At 42.2% G+C, this 16397-nt stretch overlaps 2 protein-coding genes across 4 annotated transcripts in view; one reads left to right on the top strand and one right to left on the bottom strand.

Moving 5' to 3' along the window:
- ADAMTS2 (ADAM metallopeptidase with thrombospondin type 1 motif 2) overlaps positions 1-3256 on the bottom strand; it is a 261886-nt gene extending 258630 nt beyond the window's left edge. The window contains exon 1 of the mRNA XM_055811750.1: positions 3141-3256. Coding sequence (XP_055667725.1) covers positions 3141-3191 — 51 coding nt within the window. The 5' untranslated portion in view covers positions 3192-3256. The remainder of the gene's footprint in view (positions 1-3140) is intronic.
- Positions 263-15412, top strand: RUFY1 (RUN and FYVE domain containing 1). Of its 3 annotated transcripts, none has more exons than XM_005242722.4 (18): positions 263-538; positions 3849-4022; positions 4351-4468; positions 5123-5224; positions 5554-5677; positions 6121-6179; positions 6798-6863; positions 7506-7575; positions 8522-8623; positions 9070-9186; positions 9829-9996; positions 11496-11593; positions 11892-12011; positions 12740-12869; positions 13665-13759; positions 14190-14238; positions 14419-14496; positions 14997-15412. In XM_005242722.4, exons 1-18 carry the CDS (start codon positions 271-273, stop codon positions 15138-15140), a joined length of 2082 nt encoding a protein of 693 aa, XP_005242779.1. In that variant the 5' UTR covers positions 263-270; the 3' UTR covers positions 15141-15412. The 3 variants fall into 3 exon arrangements, with proteins under 3 accessions (XP_005242779.1, XP_027650095.1, XP_055667726.1); XM_027794294.2 differs by having other exon boundaries at positions 350-489; XM_055811751.1 differs by lacking the exon at positions 263-538 and adding an exon at positions 3405-3584.
- The last annotated feature ends 985 nt before the right edge of the window (positions 15413-16397 follow it).

Below are 16397 nucleotides of genomic sequence, written 5' to 3'. Positions count from 1 at the left end.
ATCCTGTAAAGTGTATTTTTGTTACTTTTGTAACTTGTTTAAAAGTAAATTCTTCCTTCGTCTTCAATCCCCCCCTCCCCCGAGTCTTTAACTCAGAACATCAAAAGTGCTCAGTCCTGGAAGGGCTTGCCTTACAACCCTGCTTATGCAAGCAGCAGCTTTAAAACCGTTCAGCCGGCTCCCGGGTACCTGCCCTGCAACCTGCCGGCGGCGGGGGCGGGGGGCGGCCGGCTCCATTGCTCATGACTGGTGTCATATGACACGGTAAAGATGGCCGAAGGGGAGAGCCGTACCGCATCTGCCGCGGAAATAAAAGAAGACTTCGAGATTATCGACAAAAAACAGATTCCTAACGCGACTGAATTGAAAAACGAGGAAAAAGAGAAAACGGAGGAAGCGAGGTGGTCCGCTCCGATCTTGTCACTGGCCAAGAAAGCCTCGGAAAACTTGGCGCTGAGCTATGGCAGCGCTCTGAAGTCTGCATCTTTGGTAGGATTCATATCCAAACCAGTCAGCAATGACAGCACAGCAAAAACAAGTATGGTTATGCTTATTTAGTAAACTTGCTTTTATGGTGCGCAAATAAGTTTGCTCCCGTAAGTGCTGTTGATCAGTGTCAGTGATATGTGGTTAATACTTTGACTTTATTTTTTAAAATCTAATGCTGCAGGGTTTTATTTAAGCAAAATTAAAAAACAACACGGATGCAGAACTTAAAAAAAATTTACTATAATCAGAAGAATCCTAAACTCTTAATATAATTAGGGAAATTTACTTTAGTTTTATGCAGTAGGCTTTTATTTGATTCCTTTTCTCCCTCTTCCTTAAAGTTCACCCCAGCAGCAGCCTGACTACACTCGTATGTGATATAACCAAATTGTTATCCTTCCTAGGGTCCTGGTTCAGGGAAGGAACTATACTGTACTTCTTGTATAGCTTTTGTGCCAGAAAGTGGACAAGTGAACTAAGATACAGATTTGTTATAAATTACTTTTTAAGAATGCTAAAAATGCCTTCTGTTTAACCACAGCTTCCTTTATTAAACATTGTATTCATAGATATAGAAACCATACAGATTTGTGGAACAGGTCTCTTAGAACCGAATCAAAAGGGCTTTAGTTGAATTAATATTGAAATTAAATCTCAGTGAGATTTGTAACATGGAAACAAAAACATCTAAATGTAGAAGGAATTGGGCCTGGAGTCTTGAACTTCAGAGTCTGGAACTAGCACTGAGTGGTTCTGGAGCAATGCAGCTCATTTGCTAACCGGTGCTGACCTTTTTCTTTTTAATATTAAGTATTTAAACTGGAATTCTGTGGGGATTAATTGTGACTGCATGGTGTAATAAGCTACTGCTGATGAACTTTTTTTTTTTGTGAAAATTCCTCAACGTTGCATAGTGAGAGTTTAAGATAAGTTCTGTCCTGAAAAAAATCAGATTTTTGTTTTTCCCTGCATCTTTAAGTCTCACACCAAGCTTCTCACAGATTTGTTTCCTGGATGCTCATCTTGAGGATGAGCTAACCTGACAAAGGGCAGAATACCCTATTTTCTTCAGTTGCATTTGGAACAATGCTGTGAATAGATGTAATTCAAAACAACATACAGTATTTAGCAAGGGTTGGAGAATAAAACATTCTTTTGGCTGAAATGGAGCTCCCACACTCAATGGAATTTTTACCACAATCTTTCAGCTTCTTATCTGTAAAGTAAGGGAATATAACACTATCTTCCTAAGTTGTTCAAGTATTCAGATAATACGTTGATGAGTTTTATAGAAAATTGCCTAAGGAAAATCTGTTCATGACTTAGATGTGAAATGTGAACAGACACAAAATCAACTATTTTGCCTATTCTACCTATTTATTACCTTTGACCAAGCTGTATAAATTCAATTTTAAAAAGGTTTTTTTAAGAAATAAGCTGAGGCCTGCAGGACCACTTGTGGAAAACTAACACCTTGTTCCCTGCTGCCATCTTTTTCCAGAGATTTTATAACCTCTACCTGCTATTTCAGATCTGTTGATCACATGTAAACAGTGCTGCACACTATGCGTATATTTGGACATATAGAAAGATGCATCGTAAAAATGGTGTCTGCCATTGAAGAAACTATGTCCTGCCTTGCAGAGAAGGCCAGGAGCTACAAATCTAAAGAATACAAATCAAGACTTGCAGTCTTAAAAGACCAAAAAATTAAGTTAGCTTTTCTTCATGCTTCAGTGTTTTGACTTGAAGTGTGCTAACAAGGCATAGGGCTTCAAAAAGATGTTAAAAAAAATAATCTGTTGAATTGAATGAGATGTGAGATTGTGTGATTGCATTCTTAAAGACTGCAGCATAATGTCTGATCATCTGCACTTAGGTAACCCCGATTCCTAATCTTTGAGGCTTGGCTAATATATCTAATACCTGCCTATTTTGCATGTACCACCTTGTACACAGTTTTGCAAAAGATGTACTTGACTGTAAATTCTCAACAGTCTAAAAAATACTGTTCAAGTAACTAGCTTAATACAAACCTTATGAAGACACTTGAGTTTACGTTTCTGTTTGTGAAGAACACTGCATTCGCAAGGTTTTTTGTTAGGATTTTTTTGTGGGTTTTTTTCTAAGGCTTGTGGATAATACAGTGTGTAGCTTGAGCAAGGCTTACAAGTAAAGTAGTCCCAATAAATTAAAAATTCAAATTCAGGAAACCATCAAAAAAAGTTAGCATTGCTACTGAAACATCCCAATACTCAAAGTCACTGATTCTGTTTGTGCAGCCAGTGTTTTCTTGTTCCTGATGTGTAACCTAACAATATTGGCATATAAATTCAAAACATTACAGCCATTTTAATCCTCAGTCTCAAGACATTATATGCAGTTTTGAGGCATCTGCTACGTTGACTATAGTCATGGATACAATAGCCTACGGAGAAGATCAGACTTTGTGTGCTTTGCATTAAGATCAACTTGATTAGAATGACTGCCTGTTTTCACTCTCCTGATATGGATAGAAGTTTGCTTGGTTTTAATCATAGATTAACATACGTGCACAGAAAGGAAGGTAATAATGAAAATTAGTAGTGAAAGAGACTTTTGCAAGGTGTTAGTGTTAACAAGCTTGCATGTGACTGACGCAGGGGCTCTACCTTATAGACTCGGGTCTTCTGCACTGCTATTCTGCAAGGGAGTGTGACCATGTTTGATCCACAGGTGACAGCAGGATCCTCCTAACGCAACAGAGCTGGCTCGTAAGGGTGTTTAGGCGGCCACTGGTCTGAGGTTGGCAGCGTCTGTCAGAGCCTGTTGCTGACTGAAGGAAGAGCGGTAGCCGGCCGCCTGTTTGTGCTCGCCCTCCCTCAGGTCTGGAGGCGGCGAGCCTGCCCAGCATTGGCGGCGCGTAGGCGCCTGCACTGGGCGCTCGGCTCGTTCTAAAATGGCGCCCGGCGCAGCGTGGGACCCACCCTCGCCGCGCTCGGTCTCGCGAGAGTTGGGGGGGCGGCGGCGCTGCGTGCGCTGTCGCCGTGGTAACGCGGGCGGGGAGGGGTCGCCTCGGCCCGCGGCGGGGGCTGCCCTGCGGCCCCGCCGCCCAGGTACGGCCCCCGCGCAGCGCTGAGGCGGCGCCGGGCCCGGGGGCGGGGGGCGCCGCGGCCTCGCTCCCCCCGGAGCCAGCTCTCGGTCCGCGGGTCCAGCGTGTTGGGGGCGGGGGGACTCAGCCGTGCCTCATACCCAGCTCTTCAGGCGCTCGCCTCCGCAAGATGGAGCCCGCGGCGGGGAGGCAGCGCTCTGTGAGGGGGTCAGCAGGAGCGCGCGTCTAAAAGCAGCTTTTCTCTCTCTACCTCTGTCATCCCCCCCAGGTGCGCGGTACCACGCCATGGAGGAGCGCGCCAACCTCATGAACATGATGAAGCTCAGTATCAAAATCCTCATCCAGTCGGCCCTGAGCCTGGGCCGGACCCTGGACTCCGACTTCCCTCCCTTGCAGCAGTTCTTCGTGGTGCTGGAGCACTGCCTCAAGCACGGGCTGAAAGGTGGGCACCCGCTCCCCTGCGTGAGGAGGGGCGGCGAAGCGAGGCCCTGGCGTGGCTGGCCGTGTCTCCTCTGTGACTTCTGCTTGATGTTAATACCCATTGCGTACACCCTGCGATGCTGATTAGTATTACCGACATAGCTGTGCAATTGCCTCCTCATATACCCAGTATTTTGTGCCTCCTAAACTGTCAAAGTATTTTTAATGCCCCCTTGTCGCTGACATGCTAGGAGCCAGTAAGACAAAGTAAAGCGTGGACTAAAATTTGTAACTCTGGAGTTGGAAGCCTGTCACTTTCCCTCACAAACTTCTCTGTATGCTCCTTTTAGCAAAGAAGACTTTTATTGGACAGAACAAATCGTTTTTTGGTCCTTTGGAACTAGTGGAAAAACTTTGTCCTGAAGCGTCAAATGTAACAACTAGTGTTAAAAATCTGCCGGAGTTGAAGTAAGTCGATTGTTGGGGATGATGCATTTCACCTGTACTGCTGGGAGAAAGAATCATTTGTGTAGTCTCCCACCTTCCTTAATGAGGTCTTGTTCCCAAAGCAAAAAATAGGGTATGTAGGAGGCATTGACTTCTCCAAGACATAAGGAGGATATCTCAAAATATTCAGGGCTTCTGATTCAGACAATGCTGTCAGATTGAAAACAGCATTTGGAAACTTCTATAACCTTGCTAAAAATAACTGTAAAATCTTCACAGATATTTTCTTTCCTCTTCTTCCCCTTGCTTTTATGACTTAGTGGCATTTTGTGCATGTGCTAGTAGTATTTAATTTGGGTAATTCAGGATGATAGAAGTAGACTAGTTTTAGTGGTAGGATGGAACAATGATTGATTTATGGTGGTAGTTGAAAATATGTCTGTCTTTCGAAGTTGGGAAGACTTCACATATACTTTCCCTTTGCTAAAGCAGTGGATATACTTTAATGCTTCTGTGTTCTGGAGACAATGCTTCCTTTCCCCAGGGATTTTTATTATTATTGGGTTTTTTAGTAAATAACCTTCATGTACCTTTTTTAAGGGAGAATTTTGAATTGCACAAATCTACTTAATAAAACGCTTTTTTTTTACCAAAACACGTAACTTTTCATTTTAGGACTGCTGTGGGAAGAGGAAGAGCTTGGCTTTATCTAGCACTCATGCAAAAGAAACTGGCAGATTATCTCAAAGTACTCTTGGACCATAAGCATCTATTAAGGTAACTACAGGCGTGTGTACGTTGTGTTCAGTGAATCACTGAAACCTTGCATTGCTGTAGTAAGAGGTCATCAATTAACCAGTTTAACTTTAAGCTTGTTCTTGCAACCTGCAGAAGAGCAAGTTGTTAATTGTTTTTGCAGTGATCTTACAGAGGAATGAGTATTTTCCGTGAGAGTTCTGCATCTTCTGCCTTGTGCAATACATGAGTTAGAAGGGACTGATCAGCTGAGCCTTATAAGGGCTACACTACTGTTTATATGATTTCAGTGATGAAAGTACCATTATCATTGTTTGATGTGCAGTGATGCCTTATAATATTTCTTCTAGTGAATTTTACGAACCTGATGCGTTGATGATGGAGGAGGAAGGAGCAGTCATTGTGGGTCTGCTAGTTGGACTGAATGTTATTGATGCAAACCTTTGCTTGAAAGGAGAAGACCTGGATTCCCAGGTGAAGATTAAAACTTAAATAAAATCAATAGATAAAAGATTCTAGTAGAATTAAGCATATCCATAAATACTTTACTGAGATGGGTCCAGAATTCTGTCCAGAATGTCCTGTATTGAAGATTGTCATGCTTTCCACGTTGAATAAAAAAAAAACAAAAAAAAAAAACAAAACAAAAAAAAAAAAACACATAAGCATCCATCTCTTTAAGTAGCAGTTTATGGAAAAGCTGTCAAAACTAATAACTACTAGGAAACTGAGCACACTGAATATGGTTATTTTGATGCTTTTATGACAACATTAGCTTGTATGTTTGCTTCAGCTGGGAAGAATGTAGGTATTATCTGTCTCTCTAAACTTTGTATTTCAAAAAATCATAAGTAATGCCTGCTACTATTCAGAATTGCACTGTGAACGTGTGTTAATATCTTAAATATATTTTACAGGTTGGAGTGATCGATTTTTCCTTGTACCTTAAGGAAACACAGGACAGTGATGGAAAACAGTACGTATGGTGAATTAGTGATTCTAAATTGTTATGGTTTTTGTAGGACACACTTGTCAGTCTGTGGGAGCTCATGAGTGCTAGAGATCTCAAACTCTTTTAACCATCCAAAAAAAGAAAATCTGAAATAGATTTTTTTTAGCTACATAGAAGCACTAACTTTCAGAGGTTGAGCCCATGGTATTTGAGAGTTTGTGGCTTGAACTGGGACCAAATTAAGAGCACCAAAAGTTTTGGACTTGTGTTTTTATTTGGTTTGAGGAGACATGACCTACCAGATCACCCACAGTTTCTAAGCACTGTTTCAGAAATGCTCTCAATTAAATAGCTGTCTTGGTGGGAGAGATCAGTTATGGAGGGGAAAAAAAGTAATTTTAGGTGAAATGTCAGGTGAACCAAGAGACTGCAACTGTTGGCATCAGTGTATCTAGAAGCAGCTGAACAGCTGCTTCATCTCCCTGGTGCTTCCAGTCTAGCTCAGGCACAAGTATTTTTGTAAGAAAAGGAGAAAAGATTTCAGCTCCATTTGCATGTCTGTGCAGAAGACCCTTGTACAAACAAACATTTTAGAATAAAGGAGTTTCTTCTTAACCAATAAATTCTCACTTTTACAACTAGAGATGGAGGGATTACAGCTGTCCTTGACCAGAAGCATTATGTGGAAGAGCTGAACCGACATCTAAGGTGGGATTTCCATCTGTTCTAATATACAAACATTCATCCTCTTTAGCTTTTCCAGTATGGCTTTGAATGTCTCTGGTGTCAGTATTGTAGACTTTTGTCTGATACTGAAATGCCTTTTCTGATTATTTCCCAAAATCTTAGAAATCTTAGTTTCATTTTGTAATCTTACTCTTCTGATGGCAGATGCAATGCAGAAAACAAGTCTGTGTAGTAACAGTTTACTTTTTTGAGACTTATTAGTGATTAACAAAATATTTTGGAGCTACTTTTTCAAGAAAAAACTATTACAAGTGCATCTGGAAATTCATTCTTTAGAGGAAGAGTCTCTGTTCTTCCCCAACAGGTTACTCAGTGACAGGAGCAGGCCTCACTTACCCTCTTGAACTTGAGAGGTGTTAAGTCTGCAGAACCCAAACTAGAACACAGCTGCCAACTAATGCGATAGGCTGTCAGCTGTAGGGAAATGCACGGTCCTCTCGGTGCTTAAGAGGGACAGGTGTCCTTCCTCTGGGTTTTTTGCAAGCTCGCCAAAGTGTTTCAATGTTAACAATTGCAAGATGGTGATGGTTGAGGATAAGAATAAATGTTGGAACATTGGCACTTCTTTTGCTGTTTTTATGCATCTCTCTTTCCTTGCTGCAGTTGCACAGTTGCAGATCTTCAGAACAAAATAGACTGTTTAGAAAAGACCAATTCAAAACTCCAGGAAGAGGTTTGTGTCTGGTCTGTTGAACATTCCTCATAGCTCTTTTCCATCGGAGGCAGAACTCCCTAAGAATATACCTTAGACCTAAAATATTTCAGTTGAAACTGCTGAAATGTGGGGGATTGGTAGGACTGGCATGAGTTGGCACATGGGGAAAGCTCTGTGCAAAGCTTCTACATTATGCTAGCTGTTAAAATGCTTTTGGGCGCGTATTTGGTAGACAGGTTTCCTTAAGTTTTTTGTCTTGCAGTGGTGGCTCCACCCAAAAGTAATCATACCACTATAATGAACATGACTTACCCCTCTTCTTTCTCCACATACATGCGTGTATGTATTTGTCATGTGAGTTAAATAGAAAAAGAAAAGAAAAAGAACCTTCAATTAGGAAATCTTTCCTAGCTGGGAACTGAAATAGAATCCAGCAGCATGCATGATACTGCTGGTTTGGGGTTTTGTGGTGGTGGGTTTTTACGTAAATATATATATACACACATTATAGATATTTCAGAGTGTATCTATGTAGTCCAATTTCCAATACTTTTGGGGATAGCTTCACTTGAAAATGCCATAAGGTTCTACCAGTGAATGTCAGCCCTGCCTTGCCATACAACTTCTAGTTTATACCAGAAAGAATACCACAGATCTTATTATCTGTGGGGGATTTTAGCCTTTTACACTAGGATGCATTTCTTTGCACAGTTAATATTTAAAAATAACTGATGAGGGCATGGAGGAGGAGTAAAGTGAACAAATGTTGGTGGGCTTGTTAATTTAGGCTGTACAGTGAGTGTGGCTGCAGAAGGGTCAGGCAGCTTCTGGGGAGAATGAAAGGGACGAAAAGGGAAGTGAGCAGCACACCTGCTGCAAAGGCTGAGCTACTAACTTTAGAATTCCTCCAGATGTTGCATGCTTGTACAGTGATTAAATACAGATACATTCTCTTTGTAAACAGCTTGCAGCAGCAACTGACCGAATTGGATCACTTCAGGAAGAGCAGCAGCAGTTGAAACAACAAAATGAATTAATTCGTGAACGGAGTGAAAAAAGTGTAGAGGTGGGACACCTATTTGACGATGATGAGGATCCTTAAATTCAATGATATCTTTTGATCAGCTGTAGTTAGTGCTCTCAAAAGCACTTTGAACTGGAATGCTAAGCACACTTCAGCATGCTACTGCATAGGTCGCTGTTTATGTGTACAGTCTGCACAGGCGTTAGTTTTTGCTGTTCTTTACTACACACTGAAACACATACTTGCCTAAGGGGAAAAGCATTGAAAGTGTTAGCATGTTTTCTTTTTATTTTTACTATGTTATTTGAAATTTCAGCTTATTAACGTTTGCCAGCTTATTACTGGTAAAACAGTAGGATTTTACTTGAAGTAGCATATAAAAGTATTGTGTTGCATACAAGAACTTAAGGCCTACTTTAAATACATAGCTTTGTGGTAATACATAGCTTTGTGGTCTTATGTGGCTTTTTTGCTGATGTTTCTTGCAGGTAACAAAAGAGGATACAAAAGTAGAATTGGATACTTACAAGCAGTCGCGCCAGGGTCTTGATGAAATGTACAGTGATGTTTGGAAGCAGTTGAAAGAAGAAAAAAAAATTAGGCTGGTAAGGAAACTTAACCATAGAAGTGAAATGAAAGATACGGGATTCTGCATACTTTGAAGCAGCATTGCAAATATAAGATGTATGCTGTACGCTTTTTGCTGCTACTCAGAATTCATAAAGGAATTGCAAGCAGGGTGCTGGATGCTGGTTGTTAACAGTGTCCGTAAAGAACTGGAAATTGGGGCTTTTGGAATGCTAAAAATAAACGATCTTCCCCTGTTTAAGAACCTACCAGCATTATTACGGCAGAGACTAAGATCAAAACACAAAGAGAGGCAACTGTCTTTATGGAGGAAAATATAGTATATGCACAACAGTCACTTGCACAGTAAACTGCTCATTAGTGACCTAAGTCAACCCAACTCCAACTGCTAGGAGAAATGTGTCATTTGACAGGCTCATATGTTAAATGCTGAGCTCTACACTTCATGACAGCTGGTCTGCACCCTTGCCCTGATCTGTAGAGCTGAAACAGTATTTTTGTCTTACTTACAAAATATTGAGACCTAGTTCTTCTGTAAAATCATAGTTTGGTATTATCTTAGAGTAACACATAGTTTCTGTATGGGGTTATTTGGGTTTTGAAAATGCTTATCCCTGACACGTGACTACATAGCAGTAACTAGGAAATCTCTTTGTAAGGAACTAGAGAAAGAGTTGGAGCTACAAATTGGAATGAAAACAGAGATGGAAATTGCCATGAAACTTCTGGAAAAAGATACTCATGAAAAACAAGACACTTTAGTTGCACTTCGCCAACAGTTAGAAGAAGTGAAGGCTATTAACTTGCAGATGTTTCACAAATCTCAGGTATGTACGTAGTGGAGAATAGAAAAAGTAGCTGTAGTGGTGGTCTTTACATGTTAATCATGTATCGGGGATGTATGAAATAACACTTAGATGCAACAATTTTCTTAAGAATGTATTTTTTAAAACTGAGGAAGAATTGTTTAATTTTTTTTATTATGCTTCCTTTATTGATATGCTATTGGATATGTTTGGTAGGAAAGGGGGTTTCTTTGAGTATGCCACATAGTGTGCGACAGGATCGTGCAACAAACACTGAGACAAATGGAGAGCTCCCTCAGGGGAAAAGGTGTTTGCAAAAGTCCTTTGTTCTAACTGCTGAATGATTAGTCCTTTAAGAAATTACAGCAGCCAAGAACTGTCTTGGTTCTCCTTCCCATCTGTGTTGTCTTGTCTTTCATGTGCACCATATTTAACACCATTTACCATAGAAACCAACAATAAGAAACCAATAGTAAACTACTGGTTATTTTTGTCTCTCTCCTGCAGTCTGTACCCACACGGTCAGCTGAGTGCTATAGCTGGTGGAAAGGCAACACTGGTTTGGGAAGGGAGGAACTCTGTGGTCAGGCTGGCCTCTGGAGCCACCAAAAAGTTGTGGGAGTGGTTTAGGTATTTTGTTGCACCCCCTTTAGCATAACACCTGGGTCTCCAGATGCAAGATGGTTAGGGAAGCAAAATGAAAAACATTCTGCTTTCTGGGCCTGTCTCCCTTCCTTGGTTTTGCCTTACCCTGGCAGTTTTTAGAGTTTACTTTCTCCATCCTTCATGTCATATCTATTGCAGAGGCTTGGGGATGTTTTTGTGGGGGGTTTTGTTTGGGTGGGTTGTGGGTTTAGTGTTGGTTTAAGGAAGTGATGGAGTAGTAGTGTTCACACAAAACACACAGAGCTTGTCTCCATTAATGAAATAAAAGTTTAACGACTTCCCCTCCCATACCTGGTACCAGAAATCTAGAGGGGATTTCTCTCAGTTTTTATGGACTGTTTCTCAGTGTCTGTTCAGGCTTTATCCAGGCCTTTGCAAGGCAGTGGCCAGGGAACCCCCGGTGCTGAGGTACAGCTTTGCTTTCAAAAGCAGTATTTATTGCCGGGGGGGGAGGGGGGGGGCGCGGGGGTGTGCCTTCCTGGTTCCATGCCCACTGAGTACAGTGATTACATTCAAATAATAATTTAGATTCTTATCCTGTCAATTTAATTTGATAATTTCTTTCTTCCAGCTCATTTCTAAAGAGAAGATTTTTGGCTTGTAGCTGATCATGTAGGCCAAAACTTACAGTTAAGCTTTTTTTCCTGAGCTTTTAACAAAACAAGTGGAGGAGTGTCAGCTCTGTCATTATCAGCATTTTGTTTGTACGTTCCAGTACATTCCAGTTCGGCCCAGGCATGGCCTGTAACGTGCTAAACATTCTTTATCTAGTGGCAGACTTTCATTAAACACACTTTGTGCTTTAGAAAACTAAAATGTATTACCCTGGAATATCTATTCACTTATTCCTACAGAATGCAGAGTGTTCATTACAACAGAAAACTGAAGCAATATCCTCTTTTGAAGGAAAAACGAATGAGATGATGTCCTCTATGAAACAAATGGAAGAGAGGTAATAAGTACAGACTCAAATCGCCAACACTGAAGTCTGTTGAAAGTTTCCATCTGAAAAAACCTTTTTAGGTTTAAAGACATACTGACTTTAGTGTAAGAACAGGTCTGACTCTTGCTTTCAGGGTTTTTTGCAGAAACAGTCGCTTTCAGAAGTTTGGGGTTTTTTTCCTCCACTAGCATTTTCAATTCAAGCTTTTATAAAGAACAGTATGATAAATCTAAAAGAACAGAACAGGAGGGTGTAGGTAAGGAGCATGTGAATTGACAATGAAATGTATGTATTCCTTACTTTGTAGACTGCAGCATGCAGAAAAGGCGAGGCAGGATGCGGAAGAAAGGTGCAACAAGATGAAGCAAGAGCTTGCTGGCAGGCTTGACACTTGTCGGCAACAGATGTCCCAACTGGACAGCAAATGGTATTTAATCTGATCAGGATTTTTTCCTTCCCTTCTGCCATTTCTTTAAGAAGTGCCTTCTACTCCTTTTGTGCTGAAGTCTAAAGAGGGGTAGGTCTGAGCTGGGTCCAGCGAGTATTGATGGATCTATGCAAGGCCTAGGGATGCCTGACACTTCTGTATGGTGCAGTCAGCATGAGGATTTTGAGATGTTTTTTTCAGAACACTCCATTTAGAGCATAGAGTGCCAGTAGAAATCTGGCTGTTCCGGCTGGCAGCAGAGCTTTCAGTTGCTTCTTTGCTAAATCAGGAGCCAGGTGTGGTCATGCTCATAGGCTGAACACATAAGTGACTGTCATCTGAACGGATTGGGGTTTTCGGAGGGGTTTAGGGGTGTGTCCTTGGGGACTGTTCAGACTTCAGGGTACAGTATAATTTTTAGATGTGGCTGTTTAATCACAGGTAGTCAAATACATAATTGTGGGGATTGGTTTTGGATTTTTGGGGGGGTTCTGGGTTTTCTTCTTTTTACTTCTAGCCATTCATTGCTGCTTGTTTTCTGTGACCTGAAAGTATTAATACAGTTTTTTGTCTCCTGCTATAACATCCCTGCTGTTTCCTTTCCCAGTACACCACTCTAGTTTTTGGCCTCTTTTGGACAGTGTTTCTTCTTATACTGTTGCTATCCTTAAGTGCTATAGGATATTTTTCTGCTATATATTTTCTTAGAATGAATTATTTTTAAATAGCTCAACGCTGGAAAAGGAGTTAAAATCTGAAAAGGAACAGAGACAAACTTTGCAAAGAGAACTGCACCAAGAGAAGGATGCTACCACTCTGCTTAAAACAGAATTGCAGCAAATGGAAGGACTGAAAAAGGTATGCACAGTGCAAACACGCTCCATGTTCAGGATTAAAGCTGACTTAGAGTGAGAGTGATGTTTGCCTCTGGAGTAGAAGTATTTCTCGTGTACCACTGTCCTGAGGGGTTCCAAAGCCCAGCTGACATAAGGGGTCTGCACGTGAAATGCTAGTACAGGGCTCAGGCAAGGACGGTGGCTTAGGAGCCTCCTGAGCCACCTCTGGCTCCCTGCCCTGCCTGAGGGTCAGCAGCTGAAGCTGAGGTGGGATTGCTGGGGTTGGGAAGCTCATCAGCTGTCCCATGGTGAGCTACCCCTGCTCAGGTAGGAGACGGCAAGTTTGGGGCTTTCAGTGACTGTGTGAAGTCTTTCAACTGTTGTCATAAAATAGGAACATGTTTTTAAGCATTCAGAACAACTGAATGTGATTTATTTTTTAAGCACAAGCATTCTTGTTAACCCAAAGAGAGAATCTGCTCCTGTGTACCTAGCAGTTCAGAAGACAATTGCACACCAGTATCTCTCTAATACGCTCGTGTGTGGGCACAGGACTGCTGCATTCTAGCTATGCTCAGGGATGTTTAAAGCCTGAAAAACTTCTTCCACTTTCTGGTAAATAGTGGTTAAATGATTTTGTTGTGTACGCAGAACCCATGGGTAGTTCACCCATGTAATTCTAAGAATCAAGCCTTAGAAAAAGGCAGCTTTGTAAAGGAGCTCGTTCTTGTGAACTGCTCGGTTAGTTGGGACAGACTGATCTGGGTTACAGGTCAGACAGTGCACACAAAAAATTATTTTGTGCTCGATTTTATAGGAGCTGAGAAAACTGCAAGATGAGAAGCAGCAGTTAGAGAAGGTCTGCGAGGAGCAGGAGCAAGCTCTTCAAGAAATGGGACTTCATCTCAGCCAGTGAGTTCTAGGAACTGAACTCCTGGAAGTGACATAACCTGATGGATGGAGTATCAAACTAATGTTAATAATTTTAAAATGCATCTAGTTATAAAAATCAGCAAACCTGAGAATCTTAGGGAGGCAGTTACTATGTATGGGAAACGAAACAGACATGAAATGAAAGCGAGGGAAGGTCCTCGCATGAGTAAGCTGGCTGAGATAGGAAACACGACAGTAAATGCTTCATTCTTACAGTGGAACCGTGCTTTGGGGCAGACCTCCAGGTGACCAGGTTCCCTGGCGGTACGGAGTGGTTCGGAGCTGTACAGGGAGCTGACTAATTAGAGTTTAGATTCAGTGGCTGGGCAGTGGAGTGCCAGGTAAAACCGAACACAACTAAATTTAAAGTCATGCGGAGGGAATTTATTTTTTTTTTTTCCCTCCCCAGATCAAAGTTGAAGATGGAAGATATTAAAGAAGTAAATAAAGCGCTAAAGGTACTCTACATGTACTCCTGGATATTTTGACTAAACATATGCATTTAACACCTTCAAATTTCACCATGATTTTCCTACTTTAAAAGATGGCTTTCGAAAAATATCAACAGTGTTGGTAAACTGCCTTTTGAATTTTGTTTTATGAATTTTATTTGTGAGGTTTTCATTTCAATTTTCTAGGGTCATACCTGGCTGAAGGATGATGAAGCAACACACTGCAAGCAATGTGAAAAGGAATTCTCTATCTCAAGAAGGAAGGTAGTGGTGTTCAGTGGCTTATTTCTTTATTACAGATAACAAAAATGCACTGTTGCGTATCTTGCTAGGGAAGACTGACACTACTTCAATTCAGATCTTGCTGGCATGGTAATTACACAGAGAAGTAATGTGGCATTTCCCATCCTAAAAATGTTCTTCTGCTTGGGCACTTGCCTTGGTAGGGAGTGGTTACGGGCTGTGTTCTCTTGTGCTGCAGTTCATCTCCCTTCCCTGTGGAACGGTGGGCACTGAGGGCCGCATGCTGCGGGCCCTGCGCGGTGCCTTTATCGCAGGGGATGCTGCTGGCTCCTGCCCCGGGTTGGACCCAGCCTGTGCGGAGGGCGCACAGGCTCCCTGCTCAGCCCTGGCGCAGGAGGGAGGGCTGGGCCCGCTGGCGATGGGAGGGTGATGTCAGCAGACTCTGAAAGCTTTTATAAGGCCCAGTTTCTCTCCCTGATGCTCACTGAGCTGTGCTTATTCTCATCTCACTCTGTTTGTAGCATCACTGCAGAAACTGTGGGGACATCTTCTGCAACACCTGTTCCAGTAACGAACTGGCACTGCCATCGTATCCTAAACCTGTCCGTGTTTGCGATACTTGTCACACTTTACTTCTTCAGCGCTGTTCCTCTAATTCCTCCTAAGGCATTCATGCCCTTGACAGGACCACTTTAATGTTGGAAAGTAGCCATTATTTTTTTAATTCTGAATTCCAGGTATCTTCTAGGCAGCAGACTGCCTGGTCTCTAGTGAGAGCATTGTAAAATAATTTCTAGGGATGATGCAAGCTAATGTGTCTCCAACTGGAATACCAATTAAGAAAACTGTATTGACTGTAATTTCCCTTAAAGTTCTCTATAAAACTGAAATGCAAGTTCACTTTTCTGATTTTTATAGGTATTTGTATTAAAATTTGTATATGGCATTTCTAAATTTATTTGATCCATGTAGCCATCACCATCTTGCCACACATTAACTTCAGTTCCTCTGCCTCTTCACGGTAGGTGCTGCTGTTTGTTTCACTGGCGCGTTTAGTGTATAGTTTTGTATTTGCTCTAAGTACGGAGAAAAGTCAAATCTATGAATTACCTATAGAAAGAGCTTTATGATGAGTGTCAATGAATGTGCCTTCTGTTCACCGCAGAGTCAAAAGCTACACCTTGTACTTGTTCTGGAAGTCGCTGTGCCCACAGGGCGGGAGTTACACAATAAAGCCTTTTGCAAAAAATGAGAGCAAGACCGGTTCTATTTTTAACAGCCGTCAGTGATGATGCTGGAAGAGGGGTGGCTGTGCGCACAGAGGGCTAAACTAGAGATGCCAAAATGCACCTGGAGTAACTGACCAACACGTGTGTTGCACCAGGCTTTTCAGGGAAGGTGCCAGGTGCAGCCAGGGCTCTGCAGGAGTAACTGCTGCTGCGCAGCAGGATGTCTGCTGTGACTGCCCCGCAGCCAGCACTGGCCTCTGCCCTCTCCCTGGCGCAGCTGCTTTGAGGCTGGGCCAGGCCTGTTCTGCACCAGTTTGTGATACGCTGCGGTGTGTCAGGCTACAAGCAGTCGCATTACACCGGTAGTAACAGTGGTGAAGGCAGCACTGCCTGCAGCAGCGCCTGCTCTGCTGGGTGAGCAGCAAAGGGCTCCCCAGCCACACGAGCTGGTGACTGCACAGCCCATTTCTCAGCAAAGGCTTCACCTGGAACAGGACAAAGCCTGCAGCATCACTGCTCCCTGCAGCTCCAGCAGGAACCCAGCAGGTGGACTGGGACACGCTGCACCCTTTATATATGGGACTTTAACCCTTATAGCTCCACTGCTACAGAACACGGTGGGGTTTTCTTCACCATAGAAGAGTTAATTAGAAAAGGCAAATAGATTGTCCCTGGCAAATGCCCAGAAGCAGA

This window comes from Falco peregrinus, chromosome 8, assembly GCF_023634155.1.
Source record: "Falco peregrinus isolate bFalPer1 chromosome 8, bFalPer1.pri, whole genome shotgun sequence".
NCBI classification, from domain to species: Eukaryota; Metazoa; Chordata; class Aves; order Falconiformes; family Falconidae; genus Falco; species Falco peregrinus.
Note: the sequence above shows the minus strand (reverse complement) of the source record. Positions and strands in the feature narration are given on the sequence as shown.

Excerpts from the sequence above, each read along its gene's own strand:
- RUFY1 (XM_005242722.4), top strand. The coding sequence starts at position 271 with ATGGCCGAAGGGGAGAGCCGTACCGCATCTGCCGCGGAAATAAAAGAA. Across the intron at positions 6,180-6,797 it reads CAGGACAGTGATGGAAAACA|AGATGGAGGGATTACAGCTG; the intron begins GTACGTATGGTG and ends TTTTACAACTAG. Across the intron at positions 9,187-9,828 it reads AAGAAAAAAAAATTAGGCTG|GAACTAGAGAAAGAGTTGGA; the intron begins GTAAGGAAACTT and ends TCTCTTTGTAAG.